General features: G+C 46.6%; 1 protein-coding gene and 1 long non-coding RNA gene across 2 annotated transcripts; both read left to right on the top strand.

Annotated features, from left to right (window-relative positions):
- The first annotated feature begins 448 nt into the window (after window positions 1–448).
- Window positions 449–17,092, top strand: LOC125631920 (uncharacterized). The gene is made up of 4 exons (XR_012666765.1): window positions 449–549; window positions 724–798; window positions 15,443–15,687; window positions 16,572–17,092. It is a non-coding gene; the product is annotated as an uncharacterized LOC125631920 (long non-coding RNA).
- LOC125631918 (uncharacterized) lies at window positions 1,230–3,348 on the top strand. The gene is made up of 2 exons (XM_048839395.2): window positions 1,230–2,123; window positions 2,710–3,348. Exons 1-2 carry the CDS (start codon window positions 1,541–1,543, stop codon window positions 2,829–2,831), a joined length of 705 nt encoding a protein of 234 aa, XP_048695352.2. The 5' UTR covers window positions 1,230–1,540; the 3' UTR covers window positions 2,832–3,348.
- Window positions 17,093–18,331: the final 1,239 nt, after the last annotated feature.

Genomic DNA, 18,331 nt, shown 5'->3' with positions numbered 1-18,331 from the left:
GAACCAACAATGTACACAATATTAAATTCATGATATAAACTGCATTCCTGCCTAGAACATTTAGTAATTTAAAATATGTCTCCCTTTTACAATATTTCTTTAGTTTATATCTGAGATGGTCACATTTCTCATGACTAATGTAGTTTCTTCATACACCTTCTCTTTTGTTCCTGATACCAGACTCTGTCTTTGGGCCCATCCTTGCACCAGCGATGGGGACTTTTCATATTAGTCTATGGGCCTGATTCTCCAGTGCCTGGAACCTGTGCAATCATTAACACCTGTGCAAAGTGCATGTAAAATGCTACTACTCTGGCTTGGTAGCATTTTATAGCCACTTGGCACTCGCCATACACATGGCAACTATACAAGGTGCAAGGCAGAGGAGACTGAGGTCAGAGATCTAATTAATCAGTGAAATACCTACTCAGTTCAGAATTTCTCAAGTAGCAACACACTGTGTAGAAAAACCCTAGAAAACCATAAACCCATCACTGGAGAAAAAGAATGATCTAGGAAGAACCATCCTTGACATTATTGAGCAAGAAGGTGGGTCTGGTACAGAGAAACTCTGAAACCCCAGTTTTACAGGCAGAAATAAATTCCATTCCCTTACCCAATCCTATATGACTACTACTATTCCTATGCCTATCTCCTATTTATCATTCAGTGTGTTCTATTTTTAGGTCTCCTTAATCCTCCTCCTGTCTTCTCTTTTTTTAGTCCAGACTGATAACTGTTTCCTGGAACATGAGCTGAGATGATTCCAAATATTATTTTAGTGCGCCTGAAATTAAGGTAAGATATTTTTAGCTGTTTTTACTTATTTATCTTTTTGGACTATTTTTATGGGCTTTGTTTTATCTTGTTTAATGTTTTCCAATTCTCTATCTTTACATTTCTTCCAGCCAATCAGCTCTAATTTTATGTCTTCCTTATTGTTTTTTATAATCGTGCTTGAGCATTGCTTTCAAATCCACATGTTGTAATTTCTCTTGGACACACTGTGCCCTCTGCAGTTTAGTGTGGCTCAAAATCCAAATCTTTTTTCCTCAGCCCCCTTATAAACAGTATGGGGAACATTTTCAAAGGCATAAATGGCAGTTAGGTACCCAGCTCCCATGGAAAGTCAGTGAGAGGTAGGAGCCTAACTACCATGAGTGCCTTTGAAAGTCTCCCACTATGCCCTGGTCTACACTAGGACTTTAGGTCGAATTTAGCAGCGTTAAATCGATTTAAACCTGCACCCGTCCACACAATGAAGCCCTTTATTTCGACTTAAAGGGCTCTTAAAATCGATTTCCTTACTCCACCCCTGACAAGTGGATTAGCGCTTAAATCGACGTTGCCGGCTCGAATTTGGGGTACTGTGGACACAATTCGATGGTATTGGCCTCCGGGAGCTATCCCAGAGTGCTCCATTCTGACTGCTCTGGACAGCACTCTCAACTCAGATGCACTGGCCAGGTAGACAGGAAAAGAACCGCGAACTTTTGAATCTCATTTCCTGTTTGGCCAGCGTGGCAAGCTGCAGGTGACCATGCAGAGCTCATCAGCACAGGTGACCATGATGGAGTCCCAGAATCGCAAAAGAGCTCCAGCATGGACCGAACGGGAGGTACGGGATCTGATCGCTGTTTGGGGAGAGGAATCCGTGCTATCAGAACTCCGTTCCAGTTTTCGAAATGCCAAAACCTTTGTCAAAATCTCCCAGGGCGTGAAGGACAGAGGCCATAACAGGGATCCGAAGCAGTGCCGCGTGAAACTGAAGGAGCTGAGGCAAGCCTACCAGAAAACCAGAGAGGCGAACAGCCGCTCTGGGTCAGAGCCCCAAACATGCCGCTTCTATGATGAGCTGCATGCCATTTTAGGGGGTTCAGCCACCACTACCCCAGCCGTGTTGTTTGACTCCTTCAATGGAGATGGAGGCAATACAGAAGCAGGTTTTGGGGACGAAGAAGATGATGATGAGGAGGAGGTTGTAGATAGCTCACAGCAAGCAAGCGGAGAAACCGGTTTTCCCGACAGCCAGGAACTGTTTCTCACCCTAGACCTGGAGCCAGTACCCCCCGAACCCACCCAAGGCTGCCTCCTGGACCCAGCAGGCGGAGAAGGGACCTCTGGTGAGTGTACCTTTTAAAATACTATACATGGTTTAAAAGCAAGCATGTGAAAGGATTACTTTGCCCTGGCATTTGTGGTTCTCCTAGATGTAGTCCTAAAGCCTTTGCAAAAGGTTTCTGGGGAGGGCAGCCTTATTGCGTCCTTCATGGTAGGACACTTTACCACTCCAGGCCAGTAACACGTACTCGGGAATCACTGTAGAACAAAGCATTGCAGTGTATGTTTGCTGGCATTCAAACAACATCCGGTCTTTATCTCTGTGTTATCCTCAGGAGAGTGAGATATAATTCATGGTCACCTGGTTGAAATAGAGTGCTTTTCTTCAGGGGACACTCAGAGGAGCCAATTCCTGCTGGGCTGTTTGCCTGTGGCTAAACAGAAATGTTCCCCGCTGTTGGCCACAGGGAGGGGGGAAGGTTGAGGGGGTAGTCACGCGGTGGTAGGAGGTAAAATGCGACCTTGTAACGAAAGCACATGTGCTATGTATGTAATGTTAACAGCAAGGTTTACCCTGAAAGAGTGTAGCCACTGTTTTATAAAATGTGTCTTTTTAAATACCGCTGTCCCTTTTTTTTTCTCCACCAGCTGCATGTGTTTCAATGATCACAGGATCTTCTCCTTCCCAGAGGCTAGTGAAGCTGAGAAAGAAAAAAAAATGCACTCGCGATGAAATGTTTCTCCGAGCTCATGCTGTCCTCCCATATTGACAGAGCACAGACGAATGCGTGGAGGCAAATAATGTCAGAGTGCAGGAAAGCACAAAATGACCGGGAGGAGAGGTGGCGGGCTGAAGAGAGTAAGTGGCGGGCTGAAGAGAGTAAGTGGCGGGCTGAAGACAGGGCTGAAGCTCAAATGTGGCGGCAGCATGATGAGAGGAGGCAGGATTCAATGCTGAGGCTGCTGCAGGACCAAACCAGTATGCTCCAGTGTATGGTTGAGCTGCAGCAAAGGCAGCTGGAGCACAGACTGCCACTGCTGCCCCTCTGTAACCAACCGCCCTCCTCCCCAAGTTCCATAGCATCCACACCCAGACGCCCAAGAACGCGGTGCGGGGGCCTCCGGCCAACCAGCCACTCCACCACAGAGGATTGCCCAAAAAAAAGAAGGCTGTCATTCAATAAATTTTAAAGTTGTAAACTTTTAAAGTGCTGTGCTTAAAGTGCTGTGTGGCATTTTCCTTCCCTCCTCCACCACCCCTCCTGGGCTACCTTGGTAGTCATCTCCCTATTTGTGTGATGAATGAATAACGAATGCATGAATGTGAAGCAACAATGACTTTATTGCCTCTGCAAGCAGTGATTGAAGGGAGGAGGGGCGGGTGGTTAGCTTACAGGGAAGTAGAGTGAACCAAGGGGCGGGGGGTTTCATCAAGGAGAAACAAACAGAACTTTCACAACGTAGCCTGGCCAGTCATGAAACTGGTTTTCAAAGCTTCTCTGATGCGTACCGCGCCCTCCTGTGCTCTTCTAACTGCCCTGGTGTCTGGCTGCGCGTAACCAGCAGCCAGGCGATTTGCCTCAACCTCCCACCCCGCCATAAACGTCTCCCCCTTACTCTCACAGATATTGTGGAGCACACAGCAAGCAGTAATAACAGTGGGAATATTGGTTTCGCTGAGGTCTAAGCGAGTCAGTAAACTGCGCCAGCGCCCCTTTAAACGTCCAAATGCACATTCTACCACCATTCTGCACTTTGCTCAGCCTGTAGTTGAACAGCTCCTGACTACTGTCCAGGCTGCCTGTGTACGGCTTCATGAGCCATGGCATTAAGGGGTAGGCTGGGTCCCCAAGGATAACTATAGGCATTTCAACATCCCCAACAGTTATTTTCTGGTCTGGGAATAAAGTCCCTTCCTGCAGCTTTTGAAACAGACCAGAGTTCCTGAAGATGCGAGCATCATGCACCTTTCCCGGCCATCCCACGTTGATGTTGGTGAAACGTCCCTTGTGATCCACCAGAGCTTGCAGCACTATCGAAAAGTACCCCTTGCGGTTTATGTACTCGGCGGCTTGGTGCTCCGGTGCCAAGATAGGGATATGGGTTCCGTCTATAGCCCCACCACAGTTAGGGAATCCCATTGCAGCAAAGCCATCCACTATGACCTGCACATTTCCCAGGGTCACTACCCTTGATATCAGCAGATCTTTGATTGCGTGGGCCTCTTGCATCACAGCAGCCTCCACAGTAGATTTGCCCACTCCAAATTGATTCCCAACTGACCGGTAGCTGTCTGGCGTTGCAAGCTTCCACAGGGCTATCGCCACTCACTTCTCAACTGTGAGGGCTGCTCTCATCTTGGTATTCATGCGCTTCAGGGCAGGGGAAAGCAAGTCACAAAGTTCCATGAAAGTGCCCTTACGCATGCGAAAGTTTCGCAGCCACTGGGAATCGTCCCAGACCTGCAACACTATGCGGTCCCACCAGTCTGTGCTTGTTTCCCGAGCCCAGAATCGGCGTTCCACAGCATGAACCTGCCCCATTAGCACCATGATGCATGCATTGTCAGGGCCTATGCTTTCAGAGAAATCTGTGTCCATGTCCTGATCACTCACGTGACCGCGCTGACGTCGCCTCCTCGCCCGGTATCGCGTTGCCAGGTTCTGGTGCTGCATATACTGCTGGATAATGCGTGTGGTGTTTAATGTGCTCCTAATTGCCAAAGTGAGCTGAGCGGCCTCCATGCTTGCCTTGGTATGACGTCCGCACAGAAAAAAGGCGCGGAACGATTGTCTGCCGTTGCTCTGACGGAGGGAGGGGCGACTGACGACACGGCTTACAGGGTTGGCTTCAGGGAGCTAAAATCAACAAAGGGGGTGCCTGTACATCAAGGAGTATTTCAGGCAGGACTGCACGGAGGGTTCCAATAAGAAATGGTGCACCTAAGTTATCGTTCTTATTGGAACAGGGAGGTTAGCCTGGCCTCTGATTGATACATGGCTAGATTTACCTCGCTGCACCTTCTCTGTGAGTAACTGCAGTGTGATCTAGAGGAATGAGTCCCCTAGACAGGGGAGGAGGCAAATGAGTACAAAGCAAATCTGGTCTATTTCTTGTTCTGACCCACTCCATCTATCTTTTACATCTTTGGCTGGCAGCAGACGGTGCAGAAGGACTGCATGCCATCCACATCTCATGGCTGCTCGGCAGAAGATGGTACAGTACGACTGCTAGCCATCTTCATCTCTTGCCTGCCTGGCATAAGATGGTACAATACGACTGCTAGCAATCCTCATCTCTTGCCTGCCTGGCAGAAGATGGTACAGTACGACTGCTAGCAGTCCGTATCGCCTGCCCGCTCACCATAAGACGGTTCAATAGGACTGACTGCAGGACTAAAGAGAATGACCTGGTCAAGTCACTCCAAATTTAGTCCCTGCGCCCATGTCTGCCCAGGCGCTCCCAGCCAACGTGGCCAGGAGCACCTCGGACACAACGAGGACGACTACCAATCGTATTGCACTGTCTGCTGCCAGAAGGCAATGGGTTGCTGCTACTGTGCAGCAAAGCCGTACCGCGTCTGCCAGCACCCAGGAGACATAGGGTGACGGTTACCTGAGCGGGCTCCATGCTTGCCGTGGTATGGCGTCTGCACAGGTAACTCAGGAAAAAAGGCACGAAATGATTGTCTGCCTTTGCTTTCACGGAGGGAGGGAGGGAACGGGGGCCTGACGACACGTACCCAGAACCACCCGCGACAATGTTTTAGCCCCATCAGAGTGCTCCATTGTGACTGCTCTGGACAGCACTCTCAGATGCCCGATTGTTTGCCATTGCTCTGACGGAGGGAGGGGCGCTTACAGGGTTGGCTTCAGGGAGCTAAAATCAACAAAGGGGGTGGCTTTACATCAAGGAGTATTTCAGGCAGGACTTCACGGAGGGTTCCAATAAGAAATGGTGCACCTAAGTTATTGTCCTTATTGGAACAAGAAGGTTAGCCTGGCTTCTGATTGATACATGGCTAGATTTACCTCGCTGCACCTTCTCTGTAAGTGACTGCAGTGTGATCTAGAAGAATGAGTCCCCTAGACAGGGGAGGGGGGGAAGCAAATGAGTACAAAACAAATCTGGTCTATTTCTTGTTTTGATCCACTCCATCTATCTTTTACATCTTTGGCTGGCAGCAGATGGTGCAGAAGGACTGCATACCATCCACATCTCATGGCTGCTCGGCAGAAGATGGTACAGTACGACTGCTAGCAGTCCGTATCGCCTGCCCGCTCACCATAAGACGGTTCAATAGGACTGACTGCAGGACTAAAGAAAATGACCTGGTCAAGTCACTCCAAATTTAGTCCCTGCGCCCATGTCTGCCCAGGCGCTCCTGATCGACCTCACAGAGGCGACCAGGAGCACCTCAGACATGACGATGACGGCTACCAGTCGTACTGTACCGTCTGCTGCCACAAGGCAAGGGGTTGCTGCTACTGTGTAGCAATGCCGTACCGCGTCTGCCAGCACCCAGGAGACATAGGGTGACGGTTACCTGAGCGGGCTCCATGCTTGCCGTGGTATGGCGTCTGCACAGGTAACTCAGGAAAAAAGGCGCGAAATGATTGTCTGCCCTTGCTTTCACGGGGGGAGGGAGGGAACGGGGGGCTGACGATATGTACCCAGAACCACCCGCGACAATGTTTTAGCCCCATCAGGCATTGGGATCTCAACCCAGAATTCCAATGGGCAGCGGAGACTGCGGGAACTGTGGGATAGCTACCCACAGTGCAACGCTCCGGAAGTCGACTCTAGTCTCGGTACTGTGGAAGCGCTCCGCCGAGTTAATGCACTTAATGCACTTAGAGCATTTTCTGTGGGGACACACACACTCGAATATATAAAACCAATTTCTAAAAAACTGACTTCTATAAATTCGACCTTATTCCTTAGTGTAGACATACCCTATGGGCTCAAACCTGCCCTTGATTGTACAAGTGTAAAGGAGGGGAAAGGGTGGAGGTAGGCATGACTAAGGGAGGAGGCGGCATCCTGCTGGTAGCTAATAATAATACCTAGGTCTTTTCATCCATAGTCCTCAAAGCGCTTTACAAAGAAACACTGGAATGCGTTACCTAGGGAGGTGGTAGAATCTCCTTCCTTAGAAGTTTTTTAAGGTCAGGCTTGACAAAGCCCTGGCTGGGATGATTTAATTGGGGATTGGTCCTGCTTTGAGCAGGGGGCTGGACTAGATGACCTCCTGAGGTCCCTTCCAACCCTGATATTCTATGATTCTATGAATGTCAGTATTGTTCCCATTTTGCAGATGGGGAAACTGAGGCACAGAGTGGTGAAATGATTTGCCCACTATCATCTAGCAAGCCAGTAGCAGGAATAGAACCCAGAGTCCTAATCCTGTGATCTAGCCACTAGACTACACTGCCTCCTTATATCTAAGATATGAACCACAACAATTCAGGGATGCAATCTGCTGTTAAAAAGAGTGGGGTTAGGCAATATCTGCTGAACATGTATGCTCCTACTCCAAGGAACAGTATCAAGTACACCAGCACCATAGTGCATAGTGGTAATCATCAGGGACATATTTTGTTCTGAGATTGCAAAATGTCTCTTGTTGAAATGCAGCTGGCTACAAGCTATAGATGCTATATGGAAGTTTATTGCTCAAGAGCTTATGATCAGGAGTAAATCAGGAAAAATTCCACTAAGTCAATGGAGATACACCAGCATAAAACAGAGGAGAATTAGGCCTAACGATTTTTTCTATGCGGGACTACATATATGCTACAAACCTCTCTCTTCATCCTTAGCAGAAAACATATACATGACCTAGGCAATCCCCTTTCAGCATGCTGTACTGTTTCTGGGATGGGTGGGTCTTCCCAACAGCTTTTCTAAACAGCTCTCAGATTACAAGAAATTGACAGCATTCTCTAAATTACCATTTGTTTGTTCAGCTGAATTCAGACCAGATCCCAGAGACCACAGCAATGCCATAGAATTAGCTGCTCACTTATTATAGAATATCAGGGTTAGAAGGGACCTCAGGAGGTCATCTAGTCCAACCCCCTGCTCAAAGCAGGACTAATCCCCAACTAAATCCATCCGAGCCAGGGCTTTGTCAAACCTGACTTTACAAACCTCAAAAGGAAGGAGATTCCACCACCTCCTCAGGTAACGCATTCCAGTGCTTCACCACCCTCCCAGTGAAAAAGTTTTTCCTTCTATCCAACCTAAATCTCCCCCACTGCAACTTGAGACCATTACTCCTTGTTCTGTCATCTGCTACCACTGAGAACAATCTAGATCCATCTTCTTTGGAACCCCCTTTCAGGTAGTTGAAAGCAGCTATCAAATCCCCCCTCATTCTTCTCTTCTGCAGACGAAACAATCCCAGTTCACTCATAAGTCATGTGTTCCAGTCCCCTAATCATTTTTGTTGCCCTCTGCTGGATGCTTTCCAATTTTTTCACATCCTTCTTGTAGTGTGGGGCCCAAAACTGGACACAGTACTCCAGATGAGGCCTCACCAATGTCGAATAGAGGGGAACGGTCACGTCCCTCGATCTGCTGGCTATGCCCCTACTTATACAGGCCAAAATGCCATTGGCCTTCTTGGCAACAAGGGCACACTGTTGACTCATATTCAGCTTCTCGTCCACTGTAACCCCAGGTCCTTTTCTGCAGAACTGCTGCCTAGCCATTCAGTCCCTAGTCTGTAGCGGTGCATGGGATTCTTCCGTCCTAAGTGCAGGACTCTGCGCTTGTCCTTGTTGAACCTCATCAGATTTCTTTTGGCCCAATCCTCTAATTTGTCTAGGTCCCTCTGTAGCCTATACCTACCTTCCAGCATATCTACCTCTCCTCCCAGTTTAGTGTCATCTGCAAACTTGCTGAGGGTGCAATCCACCCCATCCTCCAGATCATTAAGGAAGATATTGAACAAAACAGGCTCCAGGACCGACCCTTGGGGCACTCCACTTGATACCGGCTGCCAACTAGACATGGAGCCATTGATCACTACCCGTTGAGCCCGACGATCTAGCCAGCTTTCTATCCACCTTATAGTCCATTCATCCAGCCCATACTTCTTTAACTTGCTGGCATGAATACCGTGGGAGACCGTATCAAAAGCTTTGCTAAAGTCAAGAAATAACACGTCCACTGCTTTCCCCTCATCCACAGAGCCAGTTATCTCGTCATAGAAGGCAATTAGATTAGTCCGGCATGACTTTCCCTTGGTGAATCCATGCTGACTGTTCCTGATCACTTTCCTCTCCTCTAAGTGCTTCAGAATTGATATCCAAAAGATGATGCTGGATAGCTAGTATCCAGAGAGAGAGAGACAGATACAGGACAAGAAGCTTCATTGCCAATGTCTAGATGTCCTTATTCACATTTGAGATGAACTGAGGAAGGTGATACAGAAGGTCTTCTATTCAAGAAAGTCAGTTTCCCAACAACTGGGCTTCACTGAGAAGCAATGTGGTTTACAGGATCAAGCACAGGCCATGGGACGAGGACTGTAATTTTGTAATCTGGGCTTTACCACTAATTCACTGTGTCGTTTCGCAAATTACATAGGACCTGATTCACTATGACTCAGCACCTTGTAGGGTAATTCACAGCAATGTGTAAAGCGGACATGTAACACTACCAAGCCAGAATGGTAGCATTTTACACCTATTTTGCCCTGGTATAAGTCACTACACTAGGTGCAGGGGAATAGTGAATCAGGCCTTGCTATCTTAACCAAGGATGTAGTAAATTCAAGATAAGAAATAATAATACCGTCTATCTAGTAAATCTCAAAGAGCTTTATGAAGAAGTACACATTATAATCCCTCTTTTACTGGGAAACTAAAGCACAGACAGCTGAAGTGACTTGCCCAAGGTCACCCATCAGGGAGTGGCAGAGACAGGAATAGAATCCAAGTTCCCCAGTCTACTGATCTATCCACAAGGCCATTCAGGAATTTCTAGTTCTAAGTCCGATGCTGATCTTCTAGGTCACTCAGGCAATATTGACTCTGGCTTTTTTCTCTCTTTTTGTCTTAGTTTCCCTAGCTGCGTAAAGGAATAGTACTACAATTGGCTTACGTTGCAAAGTGTTGTGAGAAATAGTGTTTGTATAGTGCTTTGAAAAGTGTTTGTGTGTCTTGACCAGAGCTGCATGTTGCTGTGAAGTGATGTTACTGTTAAAAAACGAAGTCCTGATGCACTGAAATTACAATGCCAGTTTTAATTCAATGAGTAGCCTTTTTGACTTGTATACATTTGTTGTAAAATCCTAATAAAAGTAATGTAAACAGCCCCTGCTCTGAATGCTATTATTATCTTAAAACTAAATTTAAGGAGAATCTTTAGAAAACTGGCAGAACATCCAAATACTTTACCCTGTGCTTGCTTCACATAATAACAAAGTTTTGATTCACTCCCTTTCTTTCAAAACCTGCATTAACTATGATTACTGTGTTACTCTGCCAAGAACCATAAAAAAAGACTTTGGATAAAAGACTCTTTAACCATTTAATCCATGGAATAGCAGCTTGGAATGTGCATGCATACATATACAGATCAGGTTGGCTATATATTCTACTCTGAACAAACCATACTTTGGGCAAAATCTTCTTGACATGAGTTCCTGTGAATCTCTGTTCACCAACAAGTCTGAACATCCCATCTAAAACCTTCCCATGCCTATGTTTATTGTGTTTTGTGTGTGCATGCACTATGGGTGCAGTAGTTCTGGCTGTAGAAAGGATTTAGGACAGTGGCATTTCCCTTTCAACGAGTTACTGTTCAATCAGTCTGTACTCTGATGCCTGTGGGCTTGGGACAAGGTACTTTTTCTAGTTGTGACACTCAAGTATGTTGATTTTACACATAGCATCATAACTGGGTCCAGCCGTGTGTGAAGTAGAGCTGGGCAGGAAATATTTTTTCCCATTGTGGGAATGTTTGAGATTTCAAAACCGTTTCTATTCCACATCAGGATGCAACTGAGACGTTTTCAAAATTTTCACAAAAAACCGAGAGACCCACCCCAGGATGGGTGGTTAGGACGCTTACACGGGATATGGGAAACCTCAGTTCAAGTTGTTGCTCCGAAACAGGAAGAGCAGAGACCTGAACACAGCTCTCCCAGAGCACAGGTGAAGGCCTTAACCACTAAGCTATTGGCTATTCTAGAGCAGTAACTCTCAGCCTTTCCAGGCTACTGTGTCCCTTTCAGGAGTCTGACTTGTCTTGAGTACCCGCAAGTTTCACCTCACTTAAAAACTACTTGCTTACACAATCAGACATAAAAATACAACAGTGCCAAGGCACACTAGTACTGAAAAATTGCTTATGTTTTAATTTTTACCATACAATTATAAAATACATCAATTGGAATATAAATATTGTACTTACATTTCAGTGTATAGTATTTAGAGCAGTATAAACAAGTCATTGTCTGTATGAAATTTTCGTTTGTACTGACTTCGCTAGTGATTTTTATGTAGCCTGTTATAAAACTAGGCAAATATCTAGATGAGTTGATGTACACCCTGGAAGACCTCTGTGTAACCTCAGGGGTACATGTACCCCTGGTTGAGAACCACTGTTCTAGGGGACAGGTGGGGTGGTTGTGCTATGGAGGAGTTTCTTTCACTTTCATTTTTGACTGGAAATTTCAGCCTAGACCTGAGAAACCCTAAAGCCAGTAGGAGAACACTTCAATCTTCCTGGACATTCTATAACAGATTTGAAAGTAGCTATACTAGATCAAAAAACTTCAGAAACAGACTTCAAAGAGAAACTACAGAACTAAAATTCATTTGCAAATTTAACTCCATTAATTTGGGCTTGAATAGGGACTGGCAGTGGTGGCTCATTATAAAAGTAGCTTTGCTTCTCCTGGAATTGACACTTCCTCATCAATTATTGGGAGTGGACTACATCCACCCTGATCGAATTGGCCCTGTCAACACTGGTTCTCCACTTGTGAGGTAACTCCCTTCTCATCATGTGTCATTATATAATGCCTGCATCTGTAATTTTCACTCCATGCATCTGAAGAAGTGGGTTTTTTACCCACGAAAGCTTATGCCCTGTTAGTCTTTAACGTGCCAGCGGACTCCTTGTTGTCTTCCTAACAAAAGTTTCATCAAAACCAACCCTTTCCTGCAAAAACTTTCAGTTTCAACAAATTGGTGTTTTTTGACCAAAAAGCCCAAAAAACATTTTGTCAAAAAATTACCACCCAGCTGGAATCAGATGCTCTGGTATGTGTATGGTTATATGACAGGCGCTAGATCAGAGGTGTCAAGCTCATTTCGGAGGAGAGGGACAACTTCCATATTTAATCATGGTTTGTGGACTAGGTTATAAACTCAGGACTAAGTACTCCGCACAATATACAGTGAAATATACGGAAGTTTTCACAGAGATCAAGAAAAGAATGAGGTTTTTATATTGCAACTAAATGTTTAGTTTAGTTATTTATTATTTGTTCAGCTCTTAGTAGGAATATCTGCCCTTTTTGGGGAACTGCTATTTCATCCCTTTGTTTTTTTAACTTCTCCATCCTCCTTTCCCTGTACCTCTCTCCATTCCCTGTTATGGTGAGTTTCATCTGTTGTTTTCTCTGCATTTCCTTCCCCATAGTAACTCCTAGCCTAATGTACTTCACTCCCACCTCCTACTCCCATTCCATCTGCTAAAATGATCAGCAAGAAAATATTTATGTTGACACTCAATTGTCATCATTAGAGATGTTACTCCACTAAGATTAATACCAAAGGGGGGAGTTTGCTCCATTTCATTGTTTTAGGCTGATTGCCGACTCGGGCAGATACCACTGTGTCAGTTATAGCTGGTTCTCATTTGTAAGGTTCTCTCTGCAGAGGTTTGGAAGAGTCTTTTCACCATAGGCAGGTCTTTCAAGGCAAAGCCTTCCATAGCAGCCTTTTCTCATTTGTCACCCCATGCTGACAGCCTCGCTGGCACTTAGCTTGTGCCTTATCCTGTGGCTCAACCCTCTGGCCAGGTCACTGTTAGTCCCACCCCTTCTGGGATAAACTGAGTCCAACAACACAGAAGTAGTCTGGCAGCGCCACACCAGAGCTTCAGCCCAACTTCAGGAGTTGTAGGCTTTCAAGTCCTTGGCTCCAGGGTCCTTGCACCACCACCCAAGGTGGGTGGGTAGGGGAACTCAGACCCACCCCCTAGTCTGGGCTCCAGTCCAGGGACCCTGTATGAATGGAGAAGGTCTGTTTAGTCAGCTCCTCTGCTGTATCCCTTGGCTGCTTCCTACCATGGCCTGCAACTAGGCTTTTCCTAAAGTCTCTTTCCAGGCTGAGTGTTCCGTAGATCCCAACAAGGGAAACCACACTAGTTATGGAGAACAAAAGGTCCCACACCAGACGTATCTACCCCAAGGGGGCTCTGACATTTAGGAATCTCTGGTTAGACTCTGGCTCCAGAGGCCTTCCTTCACAGGACTAGCTCAAGAGGTCCACTCCCTCTCCCAATCAGCCTCTACTGAGATGGGCTTTTCCTCTTTTAACTCCTCCTTCCAAGTTTGATACCTCACCCAGGTGTAATGGGGTGGGCTTGAATGGGCCCACAGACACTCATTAATCCCTTCTTAGTCAGTGTGGGATCTGTATACCCCATCACAGATGTTGGGTTATGTCCATTTTGTATGTTTTGTATAATTTCAGGAACCCATATTGGTTCCCAAAATGGAATTTATGCCCACGCGACCCAGCTGATCACAGTTTTCCCACCTTTTATTTCTCCTCAGAAGTGGTAAACAACTTCTGGATAAAACTGGGGTTTTTTACTGCCTTTTCCATGGGGTTTCCCAGAAGGGGTTTCCTGCTCCTTCTACGGAGTTTCCTGGGCAAGGTTAGATAAGTCTGTCCCGAGCACTGCTCAGAGGCTGTCCATCCGAGTGACAGCAAGGGACTATCACAGGTCTGACTTGCACTTACCTACCCATCCTAGTGGTAGAGGGGGCTAGGGTTTTCTTTTCAAAGCTCTGCCTCCACTTGGATGTGCATTTGCCATCACCTGCAAGGAGAAGAGAAGGACAGACAGCCACATTCCACTTACCATCATCCATCTGCAGCTGCTGTCCCCCGACATACCATCTACTCTTCTTCAGACCCAGAGAAACACCAAGGGACTCCCTGGAGCTCCTCTCCGATGGCTTTCAACTAGCCGGAGGATTGAGGTCCCAGACAACAATCGAAGCTTAATCTATAGAAGAAGGTTTCTATTGAGGGGTTTACTTACCTGTTTATAGGGTTTATTTTGAGGAATCACTGTATTGCATAATTTTACTGTTTACTCCCTCCTTTTCTTTGGCCTATTCATTGTACACCAATTCTTCATTACACTTTAGTTGTTTTTCACCTTATCCCAACTGACTCTTTGTTATTTGAGGTGGAAGGGACCCTTTATGGGAAAATCAAATCTATCAGTTGACAGACACTGGACAGGGAGGGTCCAATCTAAGGAAACAGGAAACATAGGCCCACATATATTTCTTTGTCTTTCTGTCCTTTCCTCTAACACAGAGGGACAGAAACTTTTTTTAAATGCAAGCTGAGACTCTGCACAATCTGGATCTATCAGGCAGGCCACATAAATACACCTTATTTATGGGCCATATATTTGATACCCCTCCTCTAAAAGTTTCAGTCTTCAAACTTTAGTTTGTCTTTGGCTCCAGATAGCCATTCTTTCAAATGGTTGATTTCCCTATATATAGATATATTTTGTTTATATCTTCCATAAACAAAAACCTCAGTTAAAAAAGATTAAGGCTGCATATGTGTGACAGTCCCTCCAACACAAACTCTAAGCCCTCGTCTACACTATGAGGTTAGGTTGAATTTAGCCACGTTAGGTAACTTTTATAAGCAATGCGGCTACACAAACAACCCTGTTCCGTCGACCTAAAGGGCTCTTAAAATCAACTGCTGTACTCCTCCCCGACGAGGGGAATAGTGCTAAAATCCACCTTCTTGGGTTGAATTTGGGGTAGTGCAGATGCAGTGTTATGCAATTCAATGGTATTGGCCTCCGGGAGCCATCCCAGAGTGCTCCAATGTGACCACTCTGGACAGCACTTTCAACCCTGATGCACTAGCCAGGTACACAGGAAAAGCCCAGGGAACTTTTGAATTTCATTTCCTGTTTGGTCAGCATGGCAAGCTCAGCAGCACAGGTGACCATGCAGTCCCAGAATTGCAAACGAGCTCCAGCATGGAGCGAACAGGAGATACTGCTGATTGCTGTATGCGGAGAAGAATCTGTGCAGGCCGAACTCAGATCAAAAAGAAGAAATGCTAATATATATGCCAAAATCACACAGGGAATGGTGGAGAGAGGCTACACCAGGGACACAGAGCAGTGCCGCGTGAAAGTTAAGGATCTCAGACAAGTGTACTACAAGACAAAAGAGGATTTTGTGGATGAGGAAGAGGAGGAGGAGGAGAATGCGCAGCAGGCAAACGGAGAATCTGTTCTCCTTGGCAGCCAGGACCTTTTCATCACCTTGGAGCCAGTACCCCCCCCAAGGCAGGTTCCCGGACCCTGACGGCAGAGAAGGTACTTCTGGTGAGTGCACATTTGTAATGACACTACAGGGGTTAAAAGCAATTGTGTTTAATGTTTCATTTGCCCTGAATAATTGGGATGCATTCGCGGCCAGTACAGTTACTGGAAAAGTCTTTTAATGTGTCTGGGGATGGAGTGGAATCTTCCAGGGACATCTCCATGAAGCTCTCCTGGAGGTACTCTGAAAGCCTTTGCAGAAGGTTTCTGCGGAGGGCTGCCTTATTTCATCCTCCACAGTAGGACACTTTACCACACCAAGCCAGTAGCAAGTAGTCTGGAATTATTGCAGCACAAGGCATGGTAGCGAATGGTCCTGGGTTTTGGTCTCATTCATGCAACTTTCGGTCTTTATCTTTCTCTGTCAGCCTCAGGAGAGTGATATCATTCATGGTCACCTGGTTGAAATAGGGGAATTTTTGTAAGGGAACAGTAAAAGGACCCCATTCATGCTGGGCTGTTTGTGCTTGGCTAAAAGGGATCATCCCGGAGAATAGCCACGTGGTGGGGGGAGGGGTGTGCTGCACATCCAACCCAAAACCGCAGCCCCTCCTTTTAAACAGCAAACCCAACTGGCATTGCTTGCTATGGGAAAGGAGAGTGCTGCAGTTTGAAATCATTCCCACATGTTATGAAGGTGGAAGAAGCCAACCCCATGTACCTTTTGGCTTACCATGGCTGCCTAGAAACCGAATTCTGTTGCCCAGCCATGTGTGATGTGTCACCATACTGGCAGGTGCTCAATATAAAAGGCAAAATGCGACCTTGTACCTCAAGCACATGTGCTGTCTGCTGTGAATTGCTTGACTCACTGTGAAAGAGTCTCCCCTTTATTCTCAGAAATGTATCTTCTTAAATTTTACTCTCCCTTTTTATCTCCCCTGCAGGAACAAATGTTTCTATGCTCCCTGAATTAACTCTGTCCCTGAGGTTATCGCAGATCAGAAGGCGAAAAAAACACACTTGCGATGACATGTTTTCCAAGCTCCTGCAGTCCTCCTGCACTGATAGGGCACAGCTAAATGCATGGAGACATTCAGTGACAGAGGCCAGGAAAGCATTCAGTGAGCATGATCAGAACACGCAGGAGGAGATGCTGAGGCTAATGGGGGAGCAAACGGACATGATCAGGCATCTGGTGGAGCTGCAGGAAAGGCAACAAGAGCACAGACTGCCACTGCATCCATTGTATAACCACCTGCCCTCCTCGCCAAGTTCCATATTCTCCTCACCCAGATGCCCAAGAACGTGGCGGGGAGGCTCCAGGCACCCAGCCACTCCACTCCAGAGGATGGCCCAAGTAACAAAGCCGTCATTCAAACAGCTTTGATTTGTAGTGTGGCTACAATAAGCAATGTGGCCTTGTCCTTCCCTCCTGCCCCACCCCACCCAGGCTACCTTGTCAGTGATCTCCCTTTTTTAAAAATAAATAAAGAATGCATGGATTCAAAACAATAGGGACTTTATTTCCTTTGCCAGCTGTGGTCAAAGGGGGGAGGAGGACTGGTTTACAGGGAAGTAAATTCAACAAAGGGGGAGGGTTTGCAGCAAGGAGAAACACACACAATGTCACACCGTAGCCTGGCCAGTCATGAAACTGTTTTTCAAAGCCTCTTTGATGTGCAGCGCACCTAGCTGTGCTCTTCTAATTGCTCTGGTCTCAGGCTGTGCAAAACTGGCCGCCAGGCGATTTGCCTCAACCTCCCACCCCACCATAAACGTCTCCCCCTTACTCTCACAGATATTGTGGAGCATATAGCAAGCAGCAATAACTATGGGAATATTGGTTGTGCTGAGGTCTAACCTAGTCAGCAAACAGTGCCAGCGAGCTTTTAAACATCCAAAGTGACATTCTGCCACCATTCTGCACTTGCGCAGCCTATAGTTGAACTGCTCCTTACTACTGTCCAGGCTGCCTGTGTACGGCTTCATGAGCCATGGGTGCAAGGGGTAGGCTGGGTCCCCAAGGATAACTATTGGCATTTCAACATCCCCAACGGTAATTTTCTGGTCTGGGAAGTAAGTCCCTTCTTGCACTGTTTGAAGAGCCCAGAGATCCTAAAAATGTGAGTGTCATGCACCTTTCACCACATTGATGTCGGTGAAACGGCCCTTGTGATCCACCAGGGCTTGCAGCACCATTGAGAAGTACCCCTTGCGGTTTACCTATTGGTTGGCAAGGTGGTCCGGTGCCAAGATAAGGATATGCGTTCTGTCTATTGCCCCACCACAGTTAGGGAACCCCATTGCAGCAAAGCCATGACCTGCACATTTCCCAGAGTCACTACCCTTGCTAGCAGAAGGTCACTGATTGCCTTGGCTACTTGGATCACAGCAGCCCCCATGGTAGATTTGCCCACTCCAAATTGATTCCCGACTGACCGGTAGCAGTCAAGCATTGCAAGCTTCCACAGGGCTATCGCCATTCGCTTCTCAACTGTCAGGGCAGGTCTCATCTGGGTATTCCTGTGCTTCAGGGCCGGGGAAAGCAACTCAGAAAGTTCCATGAAAGTGGCCTTACGCATGCGAAAGTTTCGCAGCTACTGGGAATCATGCCATACCTGCAACACTATGCAGTCCCACCAGTCTGTGCTTGTTTGCTGGGCCCAGAATCGGTGTTTCACTGTATCAACCTGCCCCACTGATG

This window comes from Caretta caretta, chromosome 2, assembly GCF_965140235.1.
Source record: "Caretta caretta isolate rCarCar2 chromosome 2, rCarCar1.hap1, whole genome shotgun sequence".
Lineage (NCBI taxonomy): Eukaryota > Metazoa > Chordata > Testudines > Cheloniidae > Caretta > Caretta caretta.
This window is presented reverse-complemented; position numbering and strand designations above follow the sequence as displayed.